We start from the raw sequence: 26,595 nt of genomic DNA, 5'->3' as shown, positions 1-26,595 counted from the left end.
TTGTTGAGAATTTGGAGGATATAGGAGATTCATCATCAAAAAGGTAGACTTAACAAGTGTAGCTAATGTTCCTAGCTGGTTACAGATGCCAGCCATGGACTGTGAAAATCACTACACGAACAGATGACCAGGGAGAATGCTTTGCTGTCTTTTATATATTCTACCCAACAATTTGTATAAAATCTGGCAAAATTAATTTCAGATACAATGGACAGAATTGAGCAAAATCCAGTCCTAGGCATCAAGCTTAACTTTGACGGATCCCCATTGACGTGTGTAAAGGGACATCCATCGAACTTCCGCCAAAGAGATGATGGTACATCGGGAGATGCTCCAAGGAAGTTCACCCCCATTGCACTTAAACTTAAAAAAAAGTTCTTTGTCCCCATTTTCTCCTCCATCATATACCTTCGACTTTGGGTGAGAGGAAGAACAGATAACTGCTGCACTGCCGTAACTTTGACGGAGGTTTGGCGGAAACCCTGATTTTCTTCAATGCCCTTCATTCACCCAGCTGAATCTTACCACCCAGGCATTAGGACCAACTCTCCGACACCTCCTCCTACCTCCACCTGGACCATGACCCCACTACCGAACATCAAGCCACCATTTGCAAGACTGTCACTGACCTCATCTCCTTTGGAGATCTTCCCCCCACGGCCGCCAACCTCATAGTTCCCCAACACCGCACAGCCTGCTTCTACCTCCTTCCCAAGATCCACAAACAGGACTGCCCTGGTAGACCCATCGTTTCAGCCTGTTCTTGCCCCACGGAACTTATCTCTTCCTATCTCGACTCTATCTTTTCTCCCCTTGTCCAGTCTCTTCCCACCTACATCCGCGACTCTTCCGACGCCCTCCGCCACTTTAACAGTTTCCAGTTTCCCGGCCCCAACCGCCTCCTTTTCACTATGGATGTACAATCCCTCTACACCTCCATCCCCCACCAGGATGGCATGAGGGTGCTCCGCTTCTTCCTTGAACTGAGGCCCGACCAGTCCCCATCCACCACCACCCTCCTCCGCCAGGCTGAACTTGTTCTCACATTGAACAACTTCTCCTTTGACTCCAGTCATTTCCTCCAAAGCAAAGGTGTTGCTATGGGTACCCGCATGGGTCCTAGCTATGCCTGCCTTTTCGTGGGATATGTGGAACACTCTTTGTTCCAGTCCAACTTGGGTCCCCTCCCTCACCTCTTTTTCCGGTACATTGATGACTGTATCGGTGCCGTCTCCTGCTCTCGCCCTGAACTAGAAAATTTCATTCACTTTGCTTCCAATTTCCACCCTTCCCTCACCTTCACATGGTCCATCTCTGACTTTTCCCTTCCCTTCCTTGACTTCTCCGTCTCTATCTCTGGGGATAGGTTATTGACTAACATTCACTACAAGCCCACTGACTCCCACAGCTACCTGGATTACACTTCCTCCCACCCCGTCTCCTGTAAGGACTCTATTCCATTCTCCCAGTTTCTCCGTCTCCGCCGCATCTGCTCCGACGGTGCCGCCTTCCACACCAGTGCTTCCGACATGTCTTCCTTTTTCCTCAACTGAGGATTCCCCTCTACTGTGGTTGACACGGCCCTTGACCGTGTCCGTTCTATCTGCCACACTTTTGCCCTCACCCCTGCCCCTCCCTCCTGGAACCACGATAGAGTTCCCCTTGTCCTCACCTTTCACCCCACCAGCCTCCACATTCAATGGATCATCCTCCGCCATTTCCGCCACCTCCAGCGTGATCCCACCACCAAACGCATCTTCCTCTTACCTCCCCTTTCAGCATTCCATAGGGACCACTCCCTCCGCGACACCCTAGTCCACTCCTCGACCACCCCCAGCACCCGTTCCCCTTTGCCCGGCACCTTCCCATGCAAGCGCAGGAGATGCAACACATGCCCTTATACCTCCCCCCCCTTCCCACTGTCCAGGGCCCCAAACACCCCTTCCAGATGAAACAGCGATTTACTTGTACTTCTTGCAATTTAGTATACTGTATTCGCTGCTCACAATGTGGTCTCCTCTACATTGGGGAAACCAAACGCAGATTGGGTGACCGCTTTGCGGAACACCTCCTTTCAGTCCGTAAGGGGGACCCCGAGCTCCCGGTGGCCTGTCACTTTAATTCTCTGCTCCATTTCCACTCAGACCTCACCGTCCTCAGACTTTTGCACTGTTCCACAGAAGCTCGGCGTAAGCTCGAGGAACAGCACCTCATCTTTCGATTAGGCACTCTACAGCCCTCTGGACTCAACATAGAGTTCAACAATTTCAGATCATAACCTCGGCCCCTATCACATATATATATTTTCTTCCCTCCCACATGGCAGCTGTCCTTCATTCTGCCAGCGCAATTCACACCCCATCTAGTGCCATCCTTTGTTTCTTAACTTGTCCTATTACCACCTCCTCTCGCCTTGAATATCTCTTAATGTCTCTTAATCTCTCCTGCTTTCTATCCTATCACTGACCTCCCCTTTTGTTCTTTCATCCCCTCCCCCTTTTCCCAGCCCCTAAACCTGCTTTCCATTTCCTGCTTTTTTCCAGTTCTGATGAAAGGTCATCGACCTGAAACATTAACTCTGTTTCTCTCTCCGTGGATGCTGCTCTGGCCTGCTGAGTTTTTCCAGCGTTTTCTGTTGTTATTTCGGATTTCCAGCATCCGCAGTATTTTGCTATCGTATTAGGAACAAAAGTCTAGTCCAGTGTGTCAATCATTAAGAGGAGGGGTAAATTGTCAGAAGTTCTACTCAGGTTTCGCTTTAACAGTCCCGAATATCTGGTTGCATAGCCGAATTGCTGGAGAAAGATAGAATTGAGCGACAGCCTCTCCTAGGCATTAAGCGAAAAGTCGAGGAATCTCTATTTGCCAGTAGGCTATTGAACCACCAGAATTAGATTTTAGAAAACAATGGGGGTAAATTTTCTCAGGGCTTCTTCCACTCCATCACTGTAACTTCAGTGGAAGTTTGACACAAACACCATTTAGGGGCTCTAATTTCAAAAGGACATTGAAACATCAAGCGAGCTCAGAGAAAAGCAGCAAGGGTCATTTTAGACTGGTGCTTAGGGCCCAAAGGTATAAGGGAGACTCTCCAAGCTGATCATGTTTCCTTTGGATAAAGAAAGATTAGCGGGAGGGGAGACGTAATCCAGGTCTTTTAACATAGTGAAGGCATCGATAATGCTGATATAAGCAGACCATTAACTATTTAGGGACATTGGTATAGACTTAACCAGCCTCACGTGAGACGAGAACAATTGCACCCCCACCCACAGGGCAGTGGAGAGGTGGAACAGGTTCCCAGTACACATTTTTCTATTCTATATTTGCGCCCTTACATTATTCAAATCTGGTCAGTGTATGGATCAAATTTCCATGGGTTCGGCATCACATGATTGTGTTCCAGTGAAGTCATCTCAGTTTACCCGCTATAACCTTTAGTCTTATTTATTCCTATAAAAGAATGCATATCAAAAGAGTTAACGAGAATTTAGTTTAGATTGACTGACAAAAGGATCTTGATCCCTTTAGTCTTTATTCCTTTATCTCAAATGAGCAAAAACAGAACTATAGCATGTTTTTCCTTCTCCATTTCTTTACTATAGGACTATAAATGACAAGTAAAGTGGGCAATCTTGTTAGCAGCATAATATTTACAGTATGTGCTAAAACATGACTCTTTTATGATTTTTGTTTTACTACTGGAACAGACCAACTTGTTTGTCACTGACACCTGAACTAATTATTATATTGCATAGATTCTAATTTATATCAGTCCTTATAACATAAAAGCATCATATGGCACACTACTCTCACTTTAGCTGAATATTGTTCATAGTATTTTGAGAGTTTTAGAAAATGTTATTTGTTTAGTCATTTAAGAATATTGATATCTTCATGTAAGTCAGAATTATTAAGACACCAATAATAAGTTGATCAGCTGCAGTCCTTTGTTGCTGCACTGTTGCTTAATTGCACACATCAACCCAAGCACCCCACCCACCCGCCCCTTCAACCACCTTCTGCCCCACCTGTGAGAGACTGTAGGTTCTGCATTGGACTCATCAGTCACTTGAGAACACATTTTTAGTGTGGAAGCAAGTCATCCTCGGTTCCGAGGGACTGCCTAAGAAGAAGTTGCTTAATTAATGAATACTAGTTTTTTCTCTACCACAGGCACAGGCTGTGACGTTAACAGTTGCTCAGGCCTTCAGAGTTGCATTTGACCTTTGGGAAGTCGCACAAGAGGGTAAGAACAAAAATAATTGAACCAAACTTTTAAGACATTGCATTATTTCTTAATGTGGTACAGGAAACTCGATTTACCAGCACCTAAATAACCGGAAATCTCTGTTAACTGGCAAAATTCAGGAGTAGATTCAGGTAAATTTTACTTCATGTCAGTGGCCGTTCCTGGATCTGTGGCCCTGTAACCGGGGTTCCTGTACCTGTTGCATAGCAACAGGGACGCCTGGATCTTGTGGCCGGGGTTCCTGCACCTGTTGCATAGCAACAGGGATGCCTGGATCTGTGGCTCTTGTAACTTTTACAATACCTCTCTGTAATCCGGACTTTTTGATAAACCGGCACCACGCTGGTCCCGTCGGTGCCGGATAAAAAAGAGTTTGCTGTAGTTTTGAAAGGATACACTGTACAAAATTACCACCCATACGTTCAAGGAGATGTACAAATTAATTTGGCAGAATATCTAATATTGGAAATTCCACCACTAACACTGAGCAGCATTGCTTTTTGTACATGAATGGCCTAGAGCTGCATAGTCCCACCCACCTGTGGTCTTACTCTTTCTCTGGCAATGTGTGGTACAGTGAAAGACACAAATACCATCTCACTACTGCACCTGCCACTGCAGCTGATGTGCAGAGAGCCAAGGCAATGTGGACTAGGGAATCAGTTATCTAGTGTGCAGAATGCTCATCATCTAACTGCTGCCCTCCTAAACAATGAGGATTTAATTTTTAAAAACTTGCCCATACAGCAAAGAACATGATTAAGAACATTTTTTTTTTTAGAAAAATAGGTAAATGCAATTATATCAATACTGGCAAGTGAAGAAGAAACTCCTGAAATGATACGTAAGATTTGCAAAATGCTTTTTTTAAAACCGTCAATAGGTAGCAGCTTGTATCAATTGCTAATTGAGCAGAAAACAACCTTCTGAGCTGTTAAGAGAGAGTAGTTCATCATTCTATCACTGCCTTATTGTGGAGAGATGTGGAAGTATGTCTCCCTCCACTCACAGGTGGTAATTTTAACCTAACTCTCCCAGTGGCAAACTAATAGGATCAGGTCAGATGCCCGTTTTATACCCCGCTCAATTGTACAGCTCACTGGTTTGAGGATATCCAATTAGGTTGGGTGGAGTGGGGGAGGAGAACTAGCACGGCCTGCAGTGGCCTTCAGGTGTGCATTGGAGCGGGGAGGAGCACTCCTGGCTCACAAAAGAAATAAAGGGGAGATTTGAAATTGTGTTTTCATGCAGAGTGGGAAGAATTTGGAATTCCCTGCCACAGACTTTTTGTTGAGTCTATCAATTCTTTTGAGAGAATTAGATAGTTGGTTCAAACCTGATGTGCCAAATGACCTGTTTCTGTGCTGTGACATTTTATGATTTAGAAAAAGAATTGAGAAGTTCCTCTTCACAATTCTAATACGGCTGAGACCTGACTTGACATGATCAGCAAATATTCAGGGGTTAGTGGTGAATGTAAGTTCCCAGTCTTAGTCATGCCATCAGGTGGAGTTGAAAAGAAAAAGCCAGATACTTTCCCAGGAGATGAATTGAAAGGTGAGTCACCCAAATTATTCTTGCACATCTTGATAATGCTGGTTGCATTGCTGAATTGGCAGAGGCCTGGGAGTGTTACTTGCCTGTGGCGGGGGGTGGGTGAGGTTGTGGAGCAGAGATATCTAAAGGGAGCATTCGATCCCAGAGTATAGAGTTAAGCAATTAATAGATCTGCTATTTGGCAGGAGATTCCGAGTATCACCTCTGGGGCATGGCTCATCTGCATTGCTGGCTCCATGTCATCTAAAATTATTTGTTGAAGCCTACCACTTCCTGGCACACACTTTCTGCTAATGCTGAAAATAAATCACATGCTAGAAAGTTTACCAGCAATGTTTTTGAAGGGTTTCTTTATGTAGCTCAGCTCCTGGTACATTAGATCAGAATACGTTTCAGACATCTGTGGTTAAATAATGGGTGACATTGTGGATGCCCAATATTATTCAATCTCCGTGTAATGTCATATGAGTTATAAGTTATCCATCTATCATAGGTTTGAAACATTCCTGGTACTATACTATTTATGTTTTTACTGTTGACTTTTTTGCTGTTAATTTATTCTGAAAATGAATCATAGTCTTTTATTGGAAAACTTTCAACAACAACAAAACTGCATTAAAAATTAAAACTGATGTAATGGCTGGCAGTCTAATCTAGTAATGTATCCAATTCCTAAAGAGTGTGTTTTATTCGTTAGAGGGGATTGCAACTATAGATTTAGTTGTGATAGCAGCACTTTCTATCAAATCTCTTGCTGGTCGAGTAGAGGAATAATGGGAAGCATTGCGTCAGTGGTGCAGCTGTGTGATCTCTGGCAAGTCAGCATTGTGGTAGTCACCCATCTGTCTGCTCCCTTGTTCTATCGCAGAAGGTGGCATGAAACCTCATAGTAGTGCTGCATCCATCTGATCCATGGTAATCCCATAGGGAGGATGGATAGCAGGTTCATGGTAATACTGCATCCATGTGATCTCTGGTAATCTCGTAGGGAGGGTGCAGGCAGCCGTATAGTGCTGCTGCATCCTTTTGATCCCTGGCAGTCCAGTGGGGGGGGGGGGGGGGGGGGGAGTGGGACTCACTGAAGTGCTCTTGCAGAGAGCAGGTATGGGCTGGATGGGCCAAATGGCCTCCTTCTGTGCTATAACCATTCTATGATTCTGTTCTATGGGGAGGATGGCAAGCAGCTTCATCGCCAATTTAGCAGTAATGCATCTGCTCTATCCATGGAATATATCTCAAATGTTGGTTCTTATCCATGCTCCTCAACATTGGTGAGACACTGATTCTATTTCCAAGTTGAGATACAAAGCTCCTTTAAAATTCTGCAGCATTTAATGGAAAGAAAAATCAGACAGGGTGTGTAGTGGGCAGCTGATCTGCTACCGCCAATTTTCTGTCCAGCAGTGAAAGATAAAATTTATCCCTAGATGCTGAAACATCTTGACCCAGATTTTGCGGTCAGTGGCTAACGAATGGCACCAGCCATTCATTAAACGTACACTTGCCCACAGACTTTCTATGTGCTTTTGCACTGGAACTTGCAGTGATTAAAAATCCATTTCAGTGCGGCACCCTCTACAGGGGATCTGGGACCTGTAAGAACAGAGCAAGCAACTTTCTGTCTCCTTAACCAGTTAGATTGAAGAATTCTTAATGAGGCTCACAGTCTGAACCAGGAAGTGTAAGGTAGAATAGTTAATTGAATGCCAAATCATGTACAGAAAGCGAAATAAAGAGAGGATAAGAAACATGGCATTGAGAGAGAGAGCGAGAGATAAAAGAGACAAAAAAAAGTTTTTTAAAAAATCACTTTTTTACTTTTTAAAATCTCCAACAATAATTAAAATCGGAAAGAATGAGACTACACACCTGTAAAAGTTAATTTTCAGCGCCAGAGAGGTTGTTTGGCAATAATTAAGACTTATCACGCCATTAAAAAGTAACTTGCACTGGAATGGACAAGCCCTAACCTTTTCTGCCGTGTTTATTGGGTATTTAGTGGGTAAGTACTGCAACTTCACACCATTCCATGTGGTTCAATGCTGAGTCTCTCGGCGAGATACCACTGTAGCAAAGCTTCTGGCGGAGCAGGGCAACTCTGACAACAACTTCCTGATTTCCCGTTTAACTGCGCATGTGCAGTCGCCGGAAGTCATTGTCCGGTTTACTCTTTAATAACGGTGAGCGCTGATAGCCTCACCATTATCTTTATCACAAAATCCGAGCCATACTGATCTAATGTACCAGGAGCTGAGCATCAAAAACATCGCTGGTGAACTTTCTAGCATACGATTTATTTTCAGCATTGGCTGGAATTGTATGCCATTGTTCATCTAATTATGCCTCGGTGAAGCACCTTGAGACGTTTTTCCACGTTAAAGGTGCTATATAAATGGAAGTTATTGTTGTTGAAGCGTAATGGAAACCTTTTGTATTTCTCGTTGAATATAATTCTCAGATCGAATTGGTCCCCGCTAAGTACATGACTGATACCAAATAGATAACATAACCAATGGGAAAGTAATTTAGAATGCTACCTTCAGATTTTCAAACATATACTAAACAATGTAATAATATACAAAGATCTTGTACCCTTCCTGGCTAACTACCAAACTAGGCATTTCATCCTGATATAGATATAGCATTAGGTACTTTATGGTTCAAATGTCAAGATGGGTTAATCAAATATTGTATGTACTTAATTACAATTTTCTAATTGCACACCATGCCATTCCCAAGCAAACCATTTCCAATCAAAGCTAAAAGGAAAATGTTATGTGAATGTAGCATCTGCTTGTTCCTGATCTCTGCTCCTTATACAGGAAACTTCGCGATATCCGGCACCGATGGGACCGAGCTGCTGCCGATCTATCAAAATTTCTGGATAGACCAGCGCTAATGTTGAAGGATACGGAGGTTTTCATCTCCGTATCTGACAACAAACACTGTTGCTTAGCAACAGCTTGTAAACACTCGGCCCGTACCTTGGAAGCGTCTCTGAAGCTGTTGCTAAGCTACAGAGGCGCTTTCCAGAGCCTGACTGTTTAAAAAAAAAAATAAAATAAATAAATAAAAATTAAAAAATTAAAAAAAAAAATGCTAGGAGAAGAAAAACACCCTTACCAAAATGGCTGCTGATTTCTGCCGTTAGATCGAGGTTTCCGGACATACAACCTCCGGATAAACCAAAGTTTCCTGTATAACATTAGGTCAGGTGTATGTTAAATAACGAGTGACATTGTGGAGATCAGCCAGCAAAAAAGGCAGTGAGCAAACCAATGTATTGCTGATGGAGACAAAGGCAAACTGGCAAATCACCCCATCACTTCTGTCTACTCTTGAGCACCCACCTAATGGTGTCTGGCTTCAGAAAGACCAGAATTGATAAGTAGCAAAATTTGAAATTGGTCCCTTGAATGGGAAGTATACTTTTCAGTCCAGAAGTGGGGCCATGGCCAGGGCCTCCATTTCTGGATAATTGATTTTATGCAGAGAGAACTATATGGTTGAATACAAAAAAACACAAGGAAGTGTAAATGAGAGATGTGCAGCAAAACATCCTCGGCATACAGTATTTCAGGACAGGCACTTGAGTATCTGTGCAAAATTATTGCCTTTCCTATTTTGGGAAGGTTTTTTTTGGGGGGGAGCATAAAATGTAATCAGCAAATGGTAATCATGGTAAAATATGGTAACATCTATCATAGAACATTGAATACTTATCATACTCTTCTTTGTATTTCCAGAAAAATGTAAAAAGACACGTGAACCCTGTAATAGTCCTGAAACTGCAGCTCTTAATGGAGCAACAGGACATGTAGAACAAGGTAAAGAGTAAGACATCCTTTCTTTAAATAATCACAGTTCATCTCATTTATATTAATGGTTACGTTGTTGTAATGCAAAATGAGTGTTATTGTGAACTTTAAAAAAAAAAATTAAAAAAAATGTTTTTTGCATTATGTTTGTTATTTTTCAGCTGCAGCTGCAGCCAAGGATCACACAGTAAACCAAGTCCAGAATCCATTTATTTCACCAACCGATATCCATCTAGGTATCACAAGGCAAAACAGTCCATCTTGTGGGTCCCCTTTACATGCACTCTCTTGGGTATGTTGTATAATTGTCTTTTTGACAGTTTTATTTAATGATGATTTATCTTTTTAGTAGAAGTTCATTGCACCACGTGAACATTGATAATATGTTTTTCCATTCCTAACTATTTGAGGCTAAAGTGCTGCATATTAGATAAAAATAGACACCATTAATGGCCCTCTGGGTTATTTCAACCAATGTGGGGTTGGATTACAGTCTGCACTGAGGGATAGTGTATCTGATGTAGGTACAGCTTTGTAGTCAGCTGTACATGTTTATGTAAACAACATAGGCCGGCTTATAGTCCGTTCTTACTGGTTTAGGTGCTGGAATGGAAACCACATTGTGTGATGCCTTTTTTGACATTAGTGCTGGAAAACAGTCTGTTTAGCATGCAGGTTTGCCTTGTATTAGAAATGCCTTACGTAGTCCTGACTGCAAAAAAGATTAATCAGGCATTCAGGATTTTGCTCACACTGGCCTCATACAGCCAGATGGTCATCTGGATAAGCTGCAGATTCCGGTACAGCTTTTTAACTTGAAAGTCCTGAAGCAGGATGAGGCCTCATCAGATCAGAATCACACTGTGGTGATGTCAAATTCAAATGAAGTGAGAGTAGAAGCTACTGTACCTTCCGGTATAGCCCTGAGGAACAATCTACCCAGCTATATATCTCTCTCGATGGGGATTTAAGCATGCCTGTGCTCTCTTTAACATTGTTCCTATTGGTAACACACAAAAGGTCATAAACTAAACCAGCGGAGAAGAAATTGAGGGGTACACAGATCTTACAGAGTAAACATAGTAAATTAAATTATTTGGTCTTCAGCACAAACATTTCTATGAAATAGACATTATTGTACTCTATATGATTGGTTATTACACATGTGTATTTGAATCAATGTATATACGATATGCTACCTCTCTAAATTTGGGTTGTCTATGAGTAAACTATGTAGGTGCCATTTATCTTCTTTATTACTTATTCTAGTTATTAATGTAGCTGTTAATATACATGTTGGTCTTGACACTCGTGGCTGAGCAAAAATACAATGTTGCTAATGATTTTCTTTACATCTGTCTTCATGCTCTGTTGTTTTTTAAGTATTTAGTGGTGCAGTTTTCTGGGTGTAAAATCAACTGGACCGATTACTATGCTAATTAATATCTTTCTCTTCCAAGGTGTCAATTTCAAATTTCACTACTTTTGGATCCAGGTGTCTCATTTTCTCCAATCCCTATTACAGTTTCTATCTTTGTATCCTGAAGTCTGAGCTGCAGACTAGAGCACACTTGGTGCACGACTGGTCTTCGCATTCATGGACGTAGAATCAGCTCCCATCTGTATGCTGAAAAAACCCAGGTCTACCTCACCATCATTTCCCATGACCACCTCTGTGCTGGTAGACTGCCTGTCTGACATTAAGTAGTAGATGATCCAGTATATCTTCCAACTGAACATTGGAAATAGTGAAGTGATCATTTTTGGCTCCAACCAAAAACTCCACACCCTTATCACTGAGTCCACCCCCCTCCAGCTAACTTGAGCTGAGCCACACTGCATTTGGGTTAAGCCAAAGTTGAGCTTCAAACCCCCCGCCCCCATCCTATCCATCACCAAGACTGCTTATTTCTATTTGTGTAACTTTGTCTGCCTCTGACCCTACATTACTCCCACTGTTGCTGAAGCCCTTAGCATTCAATTTTACCATTGTCTTCTAAAGTCCGTGGGATCAGTAAGAGGCCATCTCATTTGCTTAGGCTGGTAGATGGAAGTGCCTCATGGGGCACTTTGGTGCTCACCTGCCCTATGCTATCAGAAATTCTTTAAAATTAACCTGCTAAAAAATGTTAAAACAATCAAATATTTGATGTACGCAGGTCATTAATACTTCTGCAGCAATTTTAAAATTTTGGGTAACAAAGTGGTACTTTTTGGTTATTGAAATTTTTTTTTGTACAATTACTCTTTGGATTTTGTGTTTTAAACACATCAGACCGTTTCTGTGCTGTTATTGTAATAAATGATAGGACCAGAGATGTCAACATTTAAGTATTGAAATCAGTGAGATATCATCTCCCATACTTGCTAGTAAGGGGCCTGTCGAATAAGGACCCCAGCAGTGTCCAGGGGCAGAGAGCCCCAGTCGGGGTCGAGGGGATTAAGATTTATGGAGGCAGAAGAATGTCTTTTCTTACAAGACAATGCTGTTTATTTGTACATGCTTCCCTGAGATCTTTTTGAAGCTGCATAGAAATTGTGATGCTGATTTTTACCAATTTATACTCTTTGAAATTGAAAATTTAGGTAACAATTTGGAAATTAACTAAAGCATATTTTTGTCAAATTTGTACTGGCATTAAGTGATTACACCACCAGAAATAGCAAAGGTTGACTTTTTAATTATTCACAAGGATTATATACCCCAAAATGTAATTTTTTTTTTATTACCTGCTTTTTCTGATTTGAATCAGAGTCACTTCCAGTGTTGATGTGATGTTCTGATACCATGCTTGATTAAACAAAACTCCAGAAAGAGGGGCTCTGATTAGTTGACTGCCCAATATGTGCATTCAGTTTCACTACAACCCAAAATCTATTTTGATAAATGCACTACAATTGGTTAACTGCCAATATCTGTGATTTTCAACCTAGATCTCGGAGTACAAATACACAAATCACTAAAAGTAGCAACACAGGTTAATAAGGGCATTAAAAAAAGCAAACCAAGCACTAGGGTTTATTTCTAGAGGGATAGAATTGGAAAAGTAGTGAAGTTAGCTAAACTTGAATCGAACCTTGGTTAGACCACACTTTGGAGTACTGTGTACAGTTCTGGTCGCCATATTATAAAAAGGATATAGAGGCACTGGAGATGTTGCAAAAGAGATTTACAAGGATGATTCCAGAAATGTGAGGTTATCCATATCAGGAAAGGATGAACAGGCTAGGTCTCTTTTCTCTTGAAAAGAGAGCTGATAGATGTCTTTAAAATTATGAAATGTTTTGATAGAGTAGACACCGAGAGAGAATTTCCACTTATGGGGAAGAGCATAACTAGAGGCTATCAATATAAGATATTCACCAAGAAATCCAATAGGGAATTCAGAAGAAACTTCTTTACCCAGAATGGTGAGAATGTGGAACTCGCTACCACAGGGGTTGGTTGAAGCGACTAGTATAAATGCATTTAAGGGGCGGTTACATAGAAACATAGAACATAGAAAAATAGGAACAGGAGTAGGCCATTCGGCACTTCGAGCCTGCTCCGCCATTCAATATGATCATGGCTAATCTATCTTAATACCATATTCCCGCTCTCTCCCCATACCCCTTGATGCCTTTTGTATCTAGAAATCTATCTATCTCCTTCTTAAATATATTCAGTGACTTGGCCTCCACAGCCTTCTGTGGTAGAGAATTCCACAGGTTCACCACCCTCTGAGTGAAGAAATTTCTCCTCATCTCGGTCCTAAATGTCCTACCCTGTATCCTGACACTGTAACCCCTCGTTCTAGACCCCACAGCCAGGGGAAACACCCTCCCTGCATCCAGTCTGTCTAGACCCGTCAGAATTTTATACGTTTCAATGAGATCCCCTCTCATTCTTCTAAACTCTAGTGAATGCAGGCCTAGTCGACCCAATCTCTCCTCATACGACAGTCCTGCCATCCCAGGAACCAATCTGGTGAACCTTCGCTGCACTCCCTCTATGGCAAGTATATCCTTTTTAGGTAAGGAGACCAAAACTGCACACACTACTCCAGGTGTGGTCTTACCAAGGCCCTATATGACTGTAGTAAGACATCCTTGGTCCTGTACTCAAATCCTCTTGCAATGAAGGCCAACATACCATTTGCCTTCCTAACTGCTTGCTGCACCTGCATGTTTGCTTTCAGTGACTGGTGTACAAGGATACCCAGGTCCTTTTGTACATCAACATTTCCCAATCTATCACTATTTAAATAATACTCTGCCTTTCTGTTTTTCCTACCAAAGTGGATAACTTCACATTTATCCACGTTATACTGTATCTGCCATGTATTTGCCCACTCACTCAACTTGTCTAAATTGCCTTGAAGCCTCTTTGCATCCTCCTCACAACTCACAATCCCACCTAGTTTCGTGTCATCAGCAAACTTGGAAATATTACATTTGGCTCCCCCATCCAAATCATTGATATATATTGTGAATAGCTGGGGCCCAAGCACTGATCCCTGCGGTACCCCACTAGTCACTGCCTGCCACCCCGAAAAAGACCCATTTATTCCTACTCTCTGTTTCCTGTCTGTTAACCGATTTTCAATCCATGCTAGTATATTACCCCCAATCCCATGTGCTTTAATTTTGCAAATGTAAGAAGTCACACAACACCAGGTTATAGTCCAACAGCTTTATTTGAAATCACAAGCTTTCGGAGCGCTGCTCCTTCTTCAGGTGAAGTGGAGAAATGCATAAAGACACAGCTTATATAGTCAGAGAATCATGTCAGATGTTTACAGGTAACCTTTCCAACTGCCATTTATCACACCTCGGCAGAGAGATAATCACAGCAGTCAAAGGTGTGAATGGTGTCCAAACAGGTCAGTCAGGGAAACATTACATCAAAGAACAATGAGGTGGGGCCACAAGGGGTCAAATATTGCAGATGCTGGGGTCTGTATGAAAAACAAAAAAACAGACAAAAAACATTTTTTTTGGCTGGAAATCACAGCAGGTCCGGCCGCATCTGTGTAGAGAGAACAAGCCAATGTCGACTCGAGTCTGGATGACCCTGCGTCAGGTGGGGTTACATGTAGCGTGACATGAACCCAAGATCTCTGTTGAGGCCGTCCTCATGGGTGCGGAACTTGGCTATCAGTTTCTGCTCGACGATTTTGCGTTGTCGTGTGTCTCGAAGGCCGCCTTGGAGAATGCTTACCCGAAGATCGGAGGCTGAATGTCCTTGACTGCTGAAGTGTTCCCCGGCTGGGAGGGAACACTCCTGCCTGGTGATTGTTGCGCGGTGTCCGTTCATCCGTTGTCGCAGTGTCTGCATGGTCTCGCCGATGTACCATGCTCCGGGGCATCCTTTCCTGCAACGTATGAGGTAGACAATGTTGGCCGAGTCACATGAGTATGTACCATGTACCTGGTGGGTGGTGTCCTCATGTGTGATGATGGTATCTGTGTTGATGATCTGGCATGTCTTGCAGAGGTTGCTGTGGCAGGGTTGTGTGGTGTCGTGGTCGCTGTTCGCCTGAAAGCTGGGTAATTTGCTGCGAACGATGGTCTGTTTGAGGTTAGGCGGCTGTTTGAAAGCGAGTAAAATTTTGCACACTAGCCTCTTATGTGGGACTTTAGATAAGCATATGAGGTAGAAGAGAATAGAGGGTTATGCTGATAGAGTTAGATGAGGAGGCTCGAGTGGAGTATAAACACCGGCATGGACTGGTTGGGCTGACTGGCCTGTTTCTGTGCTGTATATCCTGTGTAATCCTATGTTTCAATTATCCAGACCCTCACTTGCTCTCGTATCGCTATGCATTTTCCGTGAGTTGAGAGCACATTTAAGTGAGGTTGTGAGATGGACACGACCCATGAGTTAACATGTCTGCAGGAGATCGGTCGACAAAGCTGGTTTGAGGACCTTATTTCATGGATACCGCTTTGAATCCAGTATGCAGAATACATTCAGTTAAAGATCTTAAGTAAAATGCAGCTATGGGTTGTTGCCACAAAAGTACTTGCAGATTTAACATAGTTGATGCTAATTTCAGTCGCATTCAAAAAAGCTATGAAGATAGTCAGGATGGAAAATTGAAACCACTGATGTGGATTTAATGATGGGGTTATTTAGAGTGTCAGGAGTGCTAAATGTTGTAATTTGGCATAAAATAGAAGAAAGGTCTGTTAAATACTTGTGAAAAGTTAATGTAATAAATCAGGTAATTCTACATGAGACCCGAGTTAATAGTAGTTCAGGTTAACAAGATTTCTTAATGTTCTTTGCAGGAAGAGGATGATGGTCTTGATGATGCTTTTTCAAGGTAAGGCGTCCTTCAGTTGTTTTAATATCTCACTAGCCAAAAATAATCCTATTCAAAATAAATTTTGTGTTGATTAAATATTTTTATTACTGGCAATTTATCTTCACTCTCACTTAAATATACAATGGCCTGATTTTACATGTTCTTGTATCGTGAAACTTTTCGTCTCATCTCTATATGGCTATAAATGGCTGCCTGCTCAAACAGATCTTTTTTCCCAGACTTGATGAATCTTTCTCTGCTTAACACAAGTTTCATTGCATGTAATGTCTTCTATGTAATGCCTTGTGCATTTGCCAGAAACATTTCATAATTTATTTATAATATGTGGTGCATCATTCAGCCCATGTGATAACACCCATGACATATGATTTTTTTAGGGCTACTTCTGTTCCATTAACAGAAAGTGCTCAATGCTCAAGCTCACACAACTGTCTTCTCAGTGGAGAAAATCTTGAACTATATAGCAACCATTTCCCTAGCAACCGCACTGCTCGCCAATGAACCCTGCCTAAATAATTTAAATGGTTTTGAGTATTGTAGGGCAGATCAGTCTTGATTTTTTTCATTTGTCAGAGAAGAAATCATGTTTTCTGTGATGTCACAGAATGTGTGCAAGTGCCTTTAGTAAGTCCACTTTATTTACATTCCAGTTTTAGGACCTGTTCTATAAATATATCAAATCCAGTGGGTTCTGTAGGAAAAAGAATAGGAACTCAAAGCTACTTTATTATATGTAATACTGTTTTTATGTTTATAATGATATTCATGTATTCACAAGACTTCAGATTTATAAAAATCAGTACTAGTAAAATAGTTTGACTAGATAGACACAAATGGAATAATTTTATAAATTTGCACTCTCAACACTAAGCTTTGCCTGCTGGGAGTGCAGATATGTGAAATAACCCCTAAAGTGCAAATCTGATCAAGATATGTGCTGGGTTCTGTGACCAAGGTGTATAATAAAAGTTGGAGCCACATGGTAAATTTAATTCTGTAATAAGAATGACTTTAAGCATGTAACAAAGTAATTACCTCTGAAGATTGACCATCATTGTCTATAATGCAGTAATGATTCTGAGAAATATAATAAATTTGTATTCTGTTTAAATGCTTTTTTTTAATGCTGGCCCCTTTTGTTTCACATACTCTTACTCTGAGTGGTATGTACTTGACGAGCAATTATGTTACAAAGTACTCACTAATCTAATAAATCTAATTCTATTTGAATGCTATGAGGAAATGACAATCAACACTTGTGATTCACTGTTGGAGCACTAAATGCTATAGTACTACAAGAAAAGTTTAAATTTTAAAAAATGTGTTGGAACATAGGTTTGCTGTATAAAATATTTTGGTTGTATAGTAAACCTTCCACACCTCAATTTGAAAATGAATCCTTTGGTTACTGAACAAAGATTTCATTCTAAAATAAATATCTAAAAACCCCAGCTAGATATTTATTTTTGAATCTCTAATATGTTGTACCCCTATGTTGCATTATAATGGCCCAGAAATTCGGGTCGGGGGCTTCCTGCGGGTGCAAGCCCCCGACCTGCACTTACTTAGCGTGCCGGCCGTTGAGCTGTGGGCCCGCAGCGTGGGATTCCGATCCTGGGCCTCCTTCAACTGCCGGCACGCAGTGCTTGCGTATCCCAGGGACGCAGTTAGTTCGATGCGTCCCCTGGGATCACCTGGGCCATGGAGAGCCAATGGTAGCAGGGAATGCTTCATTCATAAGTTTGACAGGAAGAGCTGTCAAACCTATAAATACTATAAGCCACAAAATATCCCTAAAACTTCAAATAATTTTTTTAAAAAACATCACATTTTTAAAATAACTATAAATTACATGAAATAACAATTTTAAACAATAATTTAAATTTTTGAAAAAATTAATTACATTTTCTAATGGGGCTAAAAATAAACTTAACTTTCTTGAAAGTATTTAAAAATAATAAACCTGTGGGAAAAAAAGTTAAAATTTTAATTAATTCGCCTTGTGCCTGCTTTTTAAAAGTGTAACTGCTGGAGACTTACCCTCCCGGAGAAACCTGCAAAGAAACGTAAGTTCAATGCGCACGTGCTGCCTCTCCAGCGCACGCGTTTGACCACTAAACCCCTTCTTTCAGGGGAATGGAAGTGCCGGTTTCTCGCGCATGCACAGTGCATGCACGAAACCGGCACTTTCGTTGGGCCTACGCGTGAGTACCCCGTGCGTACTCACGCGTTGGGACCTGAATTTCTGGGCCATTGAATCCCACCTGGCCAACATCCAGCCCTGGGCTCAAGCAGCAGTGAAGCTGCTACTTTGCTGTAGTCCGTGCAGACCCTCAGCTAGGTTCCAAATAGTTTACCACAGGGAAAAATCAAATAGAGGGAACCTGCTGGTAACTTAAAACAGTAGTTTTAATGGTGATATTGGAATTGGCTTTTTATACATCATAGCATTTTAATAATTTATATAAATGATTACTGCTGGTTTAAAGAAACTATTCTAATCATCTCTCTAATAGATTTTATATTAATTAGCATTCCAGATGTGCACAAAACATTCCTGCAGATGTTGTATGGGAGAAAACCCTATTTTGAAAACTAGGGATGGCATCCAGTACTGAAAAGGTTTACTGCTTTTATCAGTAGTCCACTGTCTCAGGCCTTATCTCATTAGATAGCTTGATGGTCATTAACATCCTCCTTATGAAATGATTAAAAGTATTATATGGGGAAATCAGTGTACTAGCAATCTCCTGTCACTTTCATTAGGACACCATTATTGTCATTAAGGAGCTGACATGATGAGCAAGATTTTCAAGTTTGCTATTTGTGCAACTGAAAATGTTTCTAAATAATTTATCAGAATGATGCCTTCAAATGTGGAACAATGTACCTCAGTGTCTTTAGAAATGTTCACTTTCTTAATTGGCATTTATTCTATCTGTGCTTCTGCATGTAAGAAACACTTCTTGGTATTTGTCCCAAGGAAGTAACTTAATCTTTACTAAAATCTATTGAGAGTCATTAAATGCCTAGAAGTGTCTTCTGCCCAATGCACGTGGTTTGGAATTCAGGAAGATGTTTCAGAAAATGTCACTAATGTAAGAGATTTGTATTAAGATACTGGAAACCTGGTATTGAATATCCAGTCAACTTTTAATTGCAAACAAAAATATGTTTACCAAAAAGTAGCCTAGTCAAACATTAGGTGCTGCCAAAGTTAATAAATGAATTAAGAATTGTGTGAGGCATGACTTTTATTTTCCAATTTTACAAGCAGCATTGTGGATGGAGTTGAGCCAATCACAGGTATTAATTAATAAATATATTTATGTATATATAGGTTTATATATTTTTAAACTCATATATTTTCAGTATCAGTGAATAATTTGAACCATGAATAGATCCTTAGAAGCAAAACTAGCAAGGACTTGTACAAAGCCAAAGTATCAAAATCAAAATGCTTATTGTTTTATGATCTCATACATGAGTGGAGTTTTAAGTCTTGTCGTCATTCTGATCCACTAACTTTCTGTGCTGGAAATGCTGAAAATTAAAATTAACCCTTTATAAACAAACTATTGGGTGGACAACAGACCTCAGATTTGAATCACTCGATTCAAAGTGCCACTGGTACTTTTTACAGAAGGGAACACTGGCTTCTATTGTCTTTTCAAGTGATATCTGTAATTATGTCATGATGTCAAAAACATGACACAGAGATCTTTCATCCCATTTGCAGATTGTCAAATCAAGTTGTACAATATTTTGTAGAGCAGCCATTTGAAATGTGATCTCTAGTAGTGTAGCTAGCAAAAAAAAACTGTAGTTAACACTACTCTTAAATCTTCATGCAGAGAAGACCACAAGCAATCCCTCATGTCAGTAAGACCAGTGGTCAGAGTGAAATATATTTGAGCAGATTAAAGACAAGACACAGGGTAGATTGTATCTTAACCTGAGCCAGTTAAGTTGACAGCTACTGGATTGTAAACAAGTCTGCTTGTCAATTAGATTGACCTGCATAGTGGACTTAATCCCTGGTAAGAAGGATTCCTTATTTAATAGGCTATGAATTGAGTATATAGCTTTAGACATTCTTGCATTAAAAGAGAGAGTTCAAATGCTGGCTAAAATTATTAGTAGTTCTATCAATTCTGAACCTCCATATCCAAGCACTACATTAAAAAGAGCGCACACTCAATTTTGAAAATATTAGTTCTTTGTGGTTGAGAGGTGCTGTTCCGGTGAATATGCAAAACCTGGTGGCTGAACACAATCTTTTTTGAGGTTAGACGAGGGAAACAATTGAGTTGGAAATAGTACGTTAATTTTCAAGACGCCCCCTGTAAGATCCATCGCCTGTTCTATAAAGCATAGCTTCCTATATACTTTTGGTTAGCTATTTTATATGATGTCCGTATTTATGTATAATAATAACTTGTGTAGGGTTCAAAGGCCTCATTGTCTCCATGTTGAGCTGTTTGAACCAATAATTAAAATTGTGCTCTTCTGCTTAATACACCATTGGTAGTAAACTACAGGACAACAAAATAGATGATACCATGCTCACAGATTACCAGGTAAATGTGCCCTGTTGGCATATTTAATGACAAAAATGACTTGCTGCCCCAACATAGGATAAGTAGCTCTTTTTAATATTTGATGTCGATTTTATAAAATTGTTTTTAGAATCTGTCTGTATGCAGATGAGGTATGCCATCAACGCCAAATATGAAGCCTACTAATTTTCTCTCATTTGGTTACAGTCTTGGGAGTAAGGGCCTAGATATTCCACTCGAGTTACGCCGGCCCTCTCTCTGCTTGCCTCTGATACGTCTGTTTTTTCCTGCTGGAAATGGTGCCTGGACTCTCAGTCCATCCACCCAATATGAATGAGTATTATAATAGGCAAATAATGAGGCTATGCTATAGGATGTATTCTGTGTCATTTGCGGTGCCATGAATTCAAATCTTTGGATAAATTTTCAAAGACAGCCCCTCTTTGGCTGCCCTGGAAGCTGCACATACTGCAGCAGGTCTGCAAGACTTGCATGTACTGCAGCAAGCCTGAAAGACCTGCCACAGCCATTCTCTGACAACTTCCAAGCTGAGGTCAGGTAGTCTTCCAAAATTATTTAAATGCTTCTGTCTCCAGAAACTTGGCCTGGATCAGTTATGCATCCTTGAGGCAGGTGGAAGTCCTGTCCCACCTGCACTTCTGCCGGCATTAAGACCAACCAGAAGATCAAGACTAAGGTTGCAATCTCATGCTCTCAACTGATAATTATGGTTTTACATTTCCGGTATTTTTAGTAATTCCTGGCGTGGTGGTTTTAGTTGCTTTTCATTACTGAAAAAATGTATGGGCAAGAGATATTCATGGCATGTCCAAGCATTTTTATTAATGAATTTAATACTCATCACGGTGCTGAGGACTAGGACACTCCATAGTGATATCTCGAATGACAGAATGTGAAAGATAACTACAAAAGTGGCACTGAGGAATGTGGGACACCACACATGCAAGGAGCCCTGCTCGCCAGCCTCCCACTAAAGATCCAAGATAACTAACACGCTAGTTATCTATTTTCACTTGTTGACTCGGGCAGCCTGCTGTATCATAATTTGTTTTAACTTTAAAAACTTACCCTTTTTTGGCAGGAAGTCCCATTACTTGTATATTACATGGTGTGGAGATGCCGGAGTTGGACTGGGGTGGACAAATGTAAGAAATCACACAACACCAGGTTATAGTCCAACAGCTTTATTTGAAATCACAAGCTTTCGGAGCGCTGCTCCTTCTTCAGGTGAAGTGGAGAAATGCATAAAGACACAGCTTATATAGTCAGAGAATCATGTCAGATGTTTACAGGTAACCTTTCCAACTGCCATTTGTCACACCTCGGCAGAGAGATAATCACAGCAGTCAATGGTGTCCAAACAGGTCAGTCAGGCTCAAAGTGGAGAGGATCTCCAAGAAGATCGCGCATATCGACACAGACATCAAGTTTCTATAGAGATGCAAGAAAGCAGACAAGATCCCGAAAGGACTACAGATCACTAACCCACTCAAGTCGACCTACAACACAGACTACGCTGAGAGACTCTGCCGTCGTACCTCTCGCACACTCCTCAACCATCTCGTACACCAGCTCTACAGCAGACGCCGCAACCTCGAAACCGAGATGGAGTCCATGTTCTCAGCCTGTGCTCAGGACGCAGCAGACCAGCTACGAGACACCGCCAAACAAACAAGGCAACAGAACTACGCTACCTACATGCACACCAAGAACAGGAAACTTGAGAAACTTGGCATCACCAGCAGCAGCAACCAAGCCTCCCCCGGTACCACGGTTGAAACCACAGGGAAATCCATCGTCAACCTGTCTGACCACACCCTTCAACCAGACGAAATTGAAGTTCTCAGCCGAGGGCTCAATTTCTGCCCCACCACCAAAATGGACCCCATCGGTCTCGCGGCAGACACAGAGGAATTCATCAAGAGAATGAGGCTCCGGGAATTCTTCCACAAATCCCAAGATGTCAGCAGCGAACCCAATGAGACAATCAATGATCCGGAACAGCAGACAGAGGGATCCGCAGTGCAGCGACCGAAGAAGAAAGAGTCAAATTGGACCCCTCCGGAGGGTCGCTGCCCTAAGCTTGACATGTATGCTCAAGCTGTCAGGAGATGCATCAATGCCAGATTCATCAGCCGCACTCACAAGACAGTCCAGAATGTCACCCGAGCACAACGCAACGCCATCCACGCTCTCAAGACCAACCGCAACATCGTCATCAAACCAGCAGACAAAGGAGGTGCCATCGTCATACAGAACAGAACGGACTATTGCAAAGAAGTATACCGACAACTGGACAACCAGGAACACTACAGACAGTTACCCGCAGATCCGACCAAAGAACACACCCGCCAACTCAACAGACTGATCAAAACCTTCGATCCAGACCTTCAAAGCATCCTACATGCTCTCATCCCACGTACTCCCCGCGTGGGTGACTTCTACTGCCTCCCAAAGATACACAAAGCCAACACACCTGGACGTCCTATCGCATCAGGCAACGGAACCCTGTGTGAGAACCTCTCTGGATATGTCGAGGGCATCCTGAAACCCATCGTACAGGGAACCCCCAGCTTCTGTCGCGACACTACAGACTTCTTACAGAAGCTCAGCACCCACGGACCAGTTGAACCAGGAACACTCCTCGCCACGATGGACGTCTCGGCACTCTACACCAGTATCCCCCACGATGATGGCATCGCTGCGACAGCCTCAGTACTCAACACCAACAACAGCCAATCTCCAGACGCCATCCTACAACTCATCCGCTTCATCCTTGACCACAATGTCTTCACCTTCGACAACCAGTTCTTTACCCAAACACACGGAACAGCCATGGGGACCAAATTCGCACCGCAATACGCAAACATCTTCATGCACAAGTTCGAGCAAGACTTCTTCGCTGCACAGGATCTCCAACCAACGCTATACACCAGATACATCGACGACATTTTCTTCCTATGGACCCACGGCGAAGAATCACTGAAAAGACTACACGATAACATCAACAAGTTCCATCCCACCATCAAACTCACCATGGACTACTCCTCAGAATCAGTCTCATTCCTGGACACACGAATCTCCATCAAAGACGGACACCTCAGCACTTCACTCTACCGCAAGCCCACGGACAACCTCACGATGCTTCACTTCTCCAGCTTCCACCCTAACCACGTTAAAGAAGCCATCCCCTATGAACAAGCCCTGCGAATACACAGGATCTGCTCAGACGAGGAGGAACGCGATGGACACCTACAGACACTGAAAGACGCCCTTGTAAGAACGGGATATGACGCTCGACTCGTCGATCGACAGTTCCGACGGGCCACAGCGAAAAATCGCATAGACCTCCTCAGAAGACAAACACGGGACACAACCAACAGAGTACCCTTCGTCGTCCAGTACTTCCCCGGAGCGGAGAAACTACGCCATGTTCTTCGCAGCCTTCAACATGTCATCGATGACGACGAACACCTCGCTAAGGCCATCCCCACGCCTCCACTACTCGCTTTCAAACAGCCGCCTAACCTCAAACAGACCATCGTTCGCAGCAAATTACCCAGCTTCCAGGAGAACAGCGACCACGACACCACACAACCCTGCCACAGCAACCTCTGCAAGACATGCCAGATCATCAACACAGATACCATCATCACACGTGAGGACACCACCCACCAGGTACATGGTACATACTCATGTGACTCGGCCAACGTTGTCTACCTCATACGTTGCAGGAAAGGATGCCCCGGAGCATGGTACATCGGCGAGACCATGCAGACACTGCGACAACGGATGAACGGACACCGCGCAACAATCACCAGGCAGGAGTGTTCCCTCCCAGTCGGGGAACACTTCAGCAGTCAAGGACATTCAGCCTCCGATCTTCGGGTAAGCATTCTCCAAGGTGGCCTTCGAGACACACGACAACGCAAAATCGTCGAGCAGAAACTGATAGCCAAGTTCCGCACCCATGAGGACGGCCTTAACCGAGATCTTGGGTTCATGTCACGCTACATGTAACCCCACCTGATGCAGGGTCATCCAGACTCGAGTCGACATTGGCTTGTTCTCTCTACACAGATGCAGCCGGACCTGCTGTGATTTCCAGCCAAAAAAAATGTTTTTTGTCTTTCATACAGACCCCAGCATCTGCAATATTTGACCCCTTGTGGCCCCACCTCATTGTTCTTTGATGTAATGTTTCCCTGACTGACCTGTTTGGACACCATTCACACCTTTGACTGCTGTGATTATCTCTCTGCCGAGGTGTGACAAATGGCAGTTGGAAAGGTTACCTGTAAACATCTGACATGATTCTCTGACTATATAAGCTGTGTCTTTATGCATTTCTCCACTTCACCTGAAGAAGGAGCAGCGCTCCGAAAGCTTGTGATTTCAAATAAAGCTGTTGGACTATAACCTGGTGTTGTGTGACTTCTTACATTTGTATATTACAACCAATGGCCATCCTCTTGGGTCTGAGACCATATGTTCCAGGTGATTTAAAATAGGTGATTGGCTGAAAGCATTTCTTACTGTAGTTACCAGAAGACATGCCAATGATGATAACTGATGGAGAAACTACATCTGCAGTAATAGGACAACAAACTTGTCATAAAGCATAGACAGCCTGTGAGTATCAGCAATGGCTCAGTGGTTAGCACACTTGCCTCTGAGTCAGAAGGTTGTGGGTTCAAATCCCACTCCAGAGACTTGAGCACAAAAATCTAGGCTGACACTCCAGTGCAGTACTGAGGGATTGCTGCACTGTCGGAGGTGCTGTCCTTCGAATGGGTCGTTAAACTCTCTCGGGTGGATGTTAAAGATCCTATGGCACTATTTCAAAGAAGAGATGGGGATTTATCCCTAGTGTCCTAGCCAGTATTTATCCCTCAATCAACATCACTTAAACCCCCCCCCCCCCCCCCCCAGATTATCTGGTCATTATCACATTGCTGTTTGTGGGAGCTTGCTGTGCCACATTTCCTACATTACAACAGTGACTACACTTCAACAAGCACTTCATTGGCTGTAAAAGGCACTATATAAATGCAAGTCTTTCTTTTGACTCATGTAATGGACATAGCATCCCAATTTTAACCATGTTTATGTTTTGGCACAAGTCTTGTTGACTGAGTAACATGGTGTAATAATGACAGCTGTGCCAACTGAATAGAGATAAGTGTGTGCATGTGTGACAAGACTGTAGCACACTTAAAAGGGTTGGTTGATGTTGTAAACTGACAGTAAAGCTTAAAGTTTCCACAGTTGTTTGAACCTAAGCAAAATGTCTTTTATGTAATAATATGTACACTTTCATCAGAATCCATGCCCTCATTACTGCTCGTATATGACCACCAAAGTTGTGTTGGTGGTCTTCACCGAATGACAGGAAGAATGGATATTCTGCTGCAGGCAAAATAGTGACACTAAACCCAGAGTTCATGACAGGGCGAGATGGTTTTAATGGAAAATAGTTGGCTGTATTACAGAATTACATTCCCCTTATTTTTCTATTACGGTTGCTATCTCAGTTAGCACAGAGTGGGGGTGGGGGGGGGGATCCATCATGATTAAACAGATTGATCATTTTACACAGAATTGAAATGGGAGAGTGGGACTAGTTGGATAGCTCTACCAAAGAGTTGGCACAGGCACAGATGGGCCGAATGGCCTCCTTTGTGCTGTATTCACTGAAATGTAAAATTGTAGCTACAAATTTACCACATCTAAAAAACAAAACCTCAGTGATAGTGATACATTGAGGTTTGCTGCCCCCTAGTGGATTGCATTGCTGCACTTTCTCATAAATCTTACATTTCTAGTCTCATGCTGGAACAGGGTGCGGAGGTGCTCGATGTGTTCCTGCTTGGAGGAACTAGCTACCAGGATGTCATCTAGGTAGACAAAGATGAACTTCAGGTCCCGGAGGACCATGAGCCGCTGGAAGGCCTGGGCCGCGTTTTGAGGCCGAAGGGCATTCGGAGGAACTCGAATAGCCCAAAAGGGGTGATTATGGCCGTCTTGGGAACGTCCGTGGGGTGGACTGGCACCTGATGGTAAACGCGCACCAGGTC

General features: G+C 42.4%; 1 protein-coding gene across 2 annotated transcripts in view; it reads left to right on the top strand.

Moving 5' to 3' along the window:
• The window catches only part of LOC147112609 (low density lipoprotein receptor adapter protein 1-B-like), a 154,623-nt gene that overhangs the window by 112,404 nt on the left and 15,624 nt on the right, over positions 1-26,595 (top strand). Inside the window, exons 5-9 of one of the 2 annotated variants that reach the window (XM_085997031.1) lie at positions 4,177-4,249; positions 9,556-9,636; positions 9,789-9,919; positions 15,901-15,935; positions 19,216-19,244. In XM_085997031.1, the coding sequence (XP_085853157.1) occupies positions 4,177-4,249; positions 9,556-9,636; positions 9,789-9,919; positions 15,901-15,935; positions 19,216-19,244 (349 nt within the window). The remainder of the gene's footprint in view (positions 1-4,176; positions 4,250-9,555; positions 9,637-9,788; positions 9,920-15,900; positions 15,936-19,215; positions 19,245-26,595) is intronic. The other variant, XM_085997030.1, reaches the window with a different exon arrangement.

The sequence above is a fragment of the Somniosus microcephalus genome, chromosome 9 (assembly GCF_052327205.1).
Source record: "Somniosus microcephalus isolate GS21.2 chromosome 9, FLI_Smic_1.0, whole genome shotgun sequence".
Taxonomy (NCBI): domain Eukaryota; kingdom Metazoa; phylum Chordata; class Chondrichthyes; order Squaliformes; family Somniosidae; genus Somniosus; species Somniosus microcephalus.
Note: the sequence above shows the minus strand (reverse complement) of the source record. Positions and strands in the feature narration are given on the sequence as shown.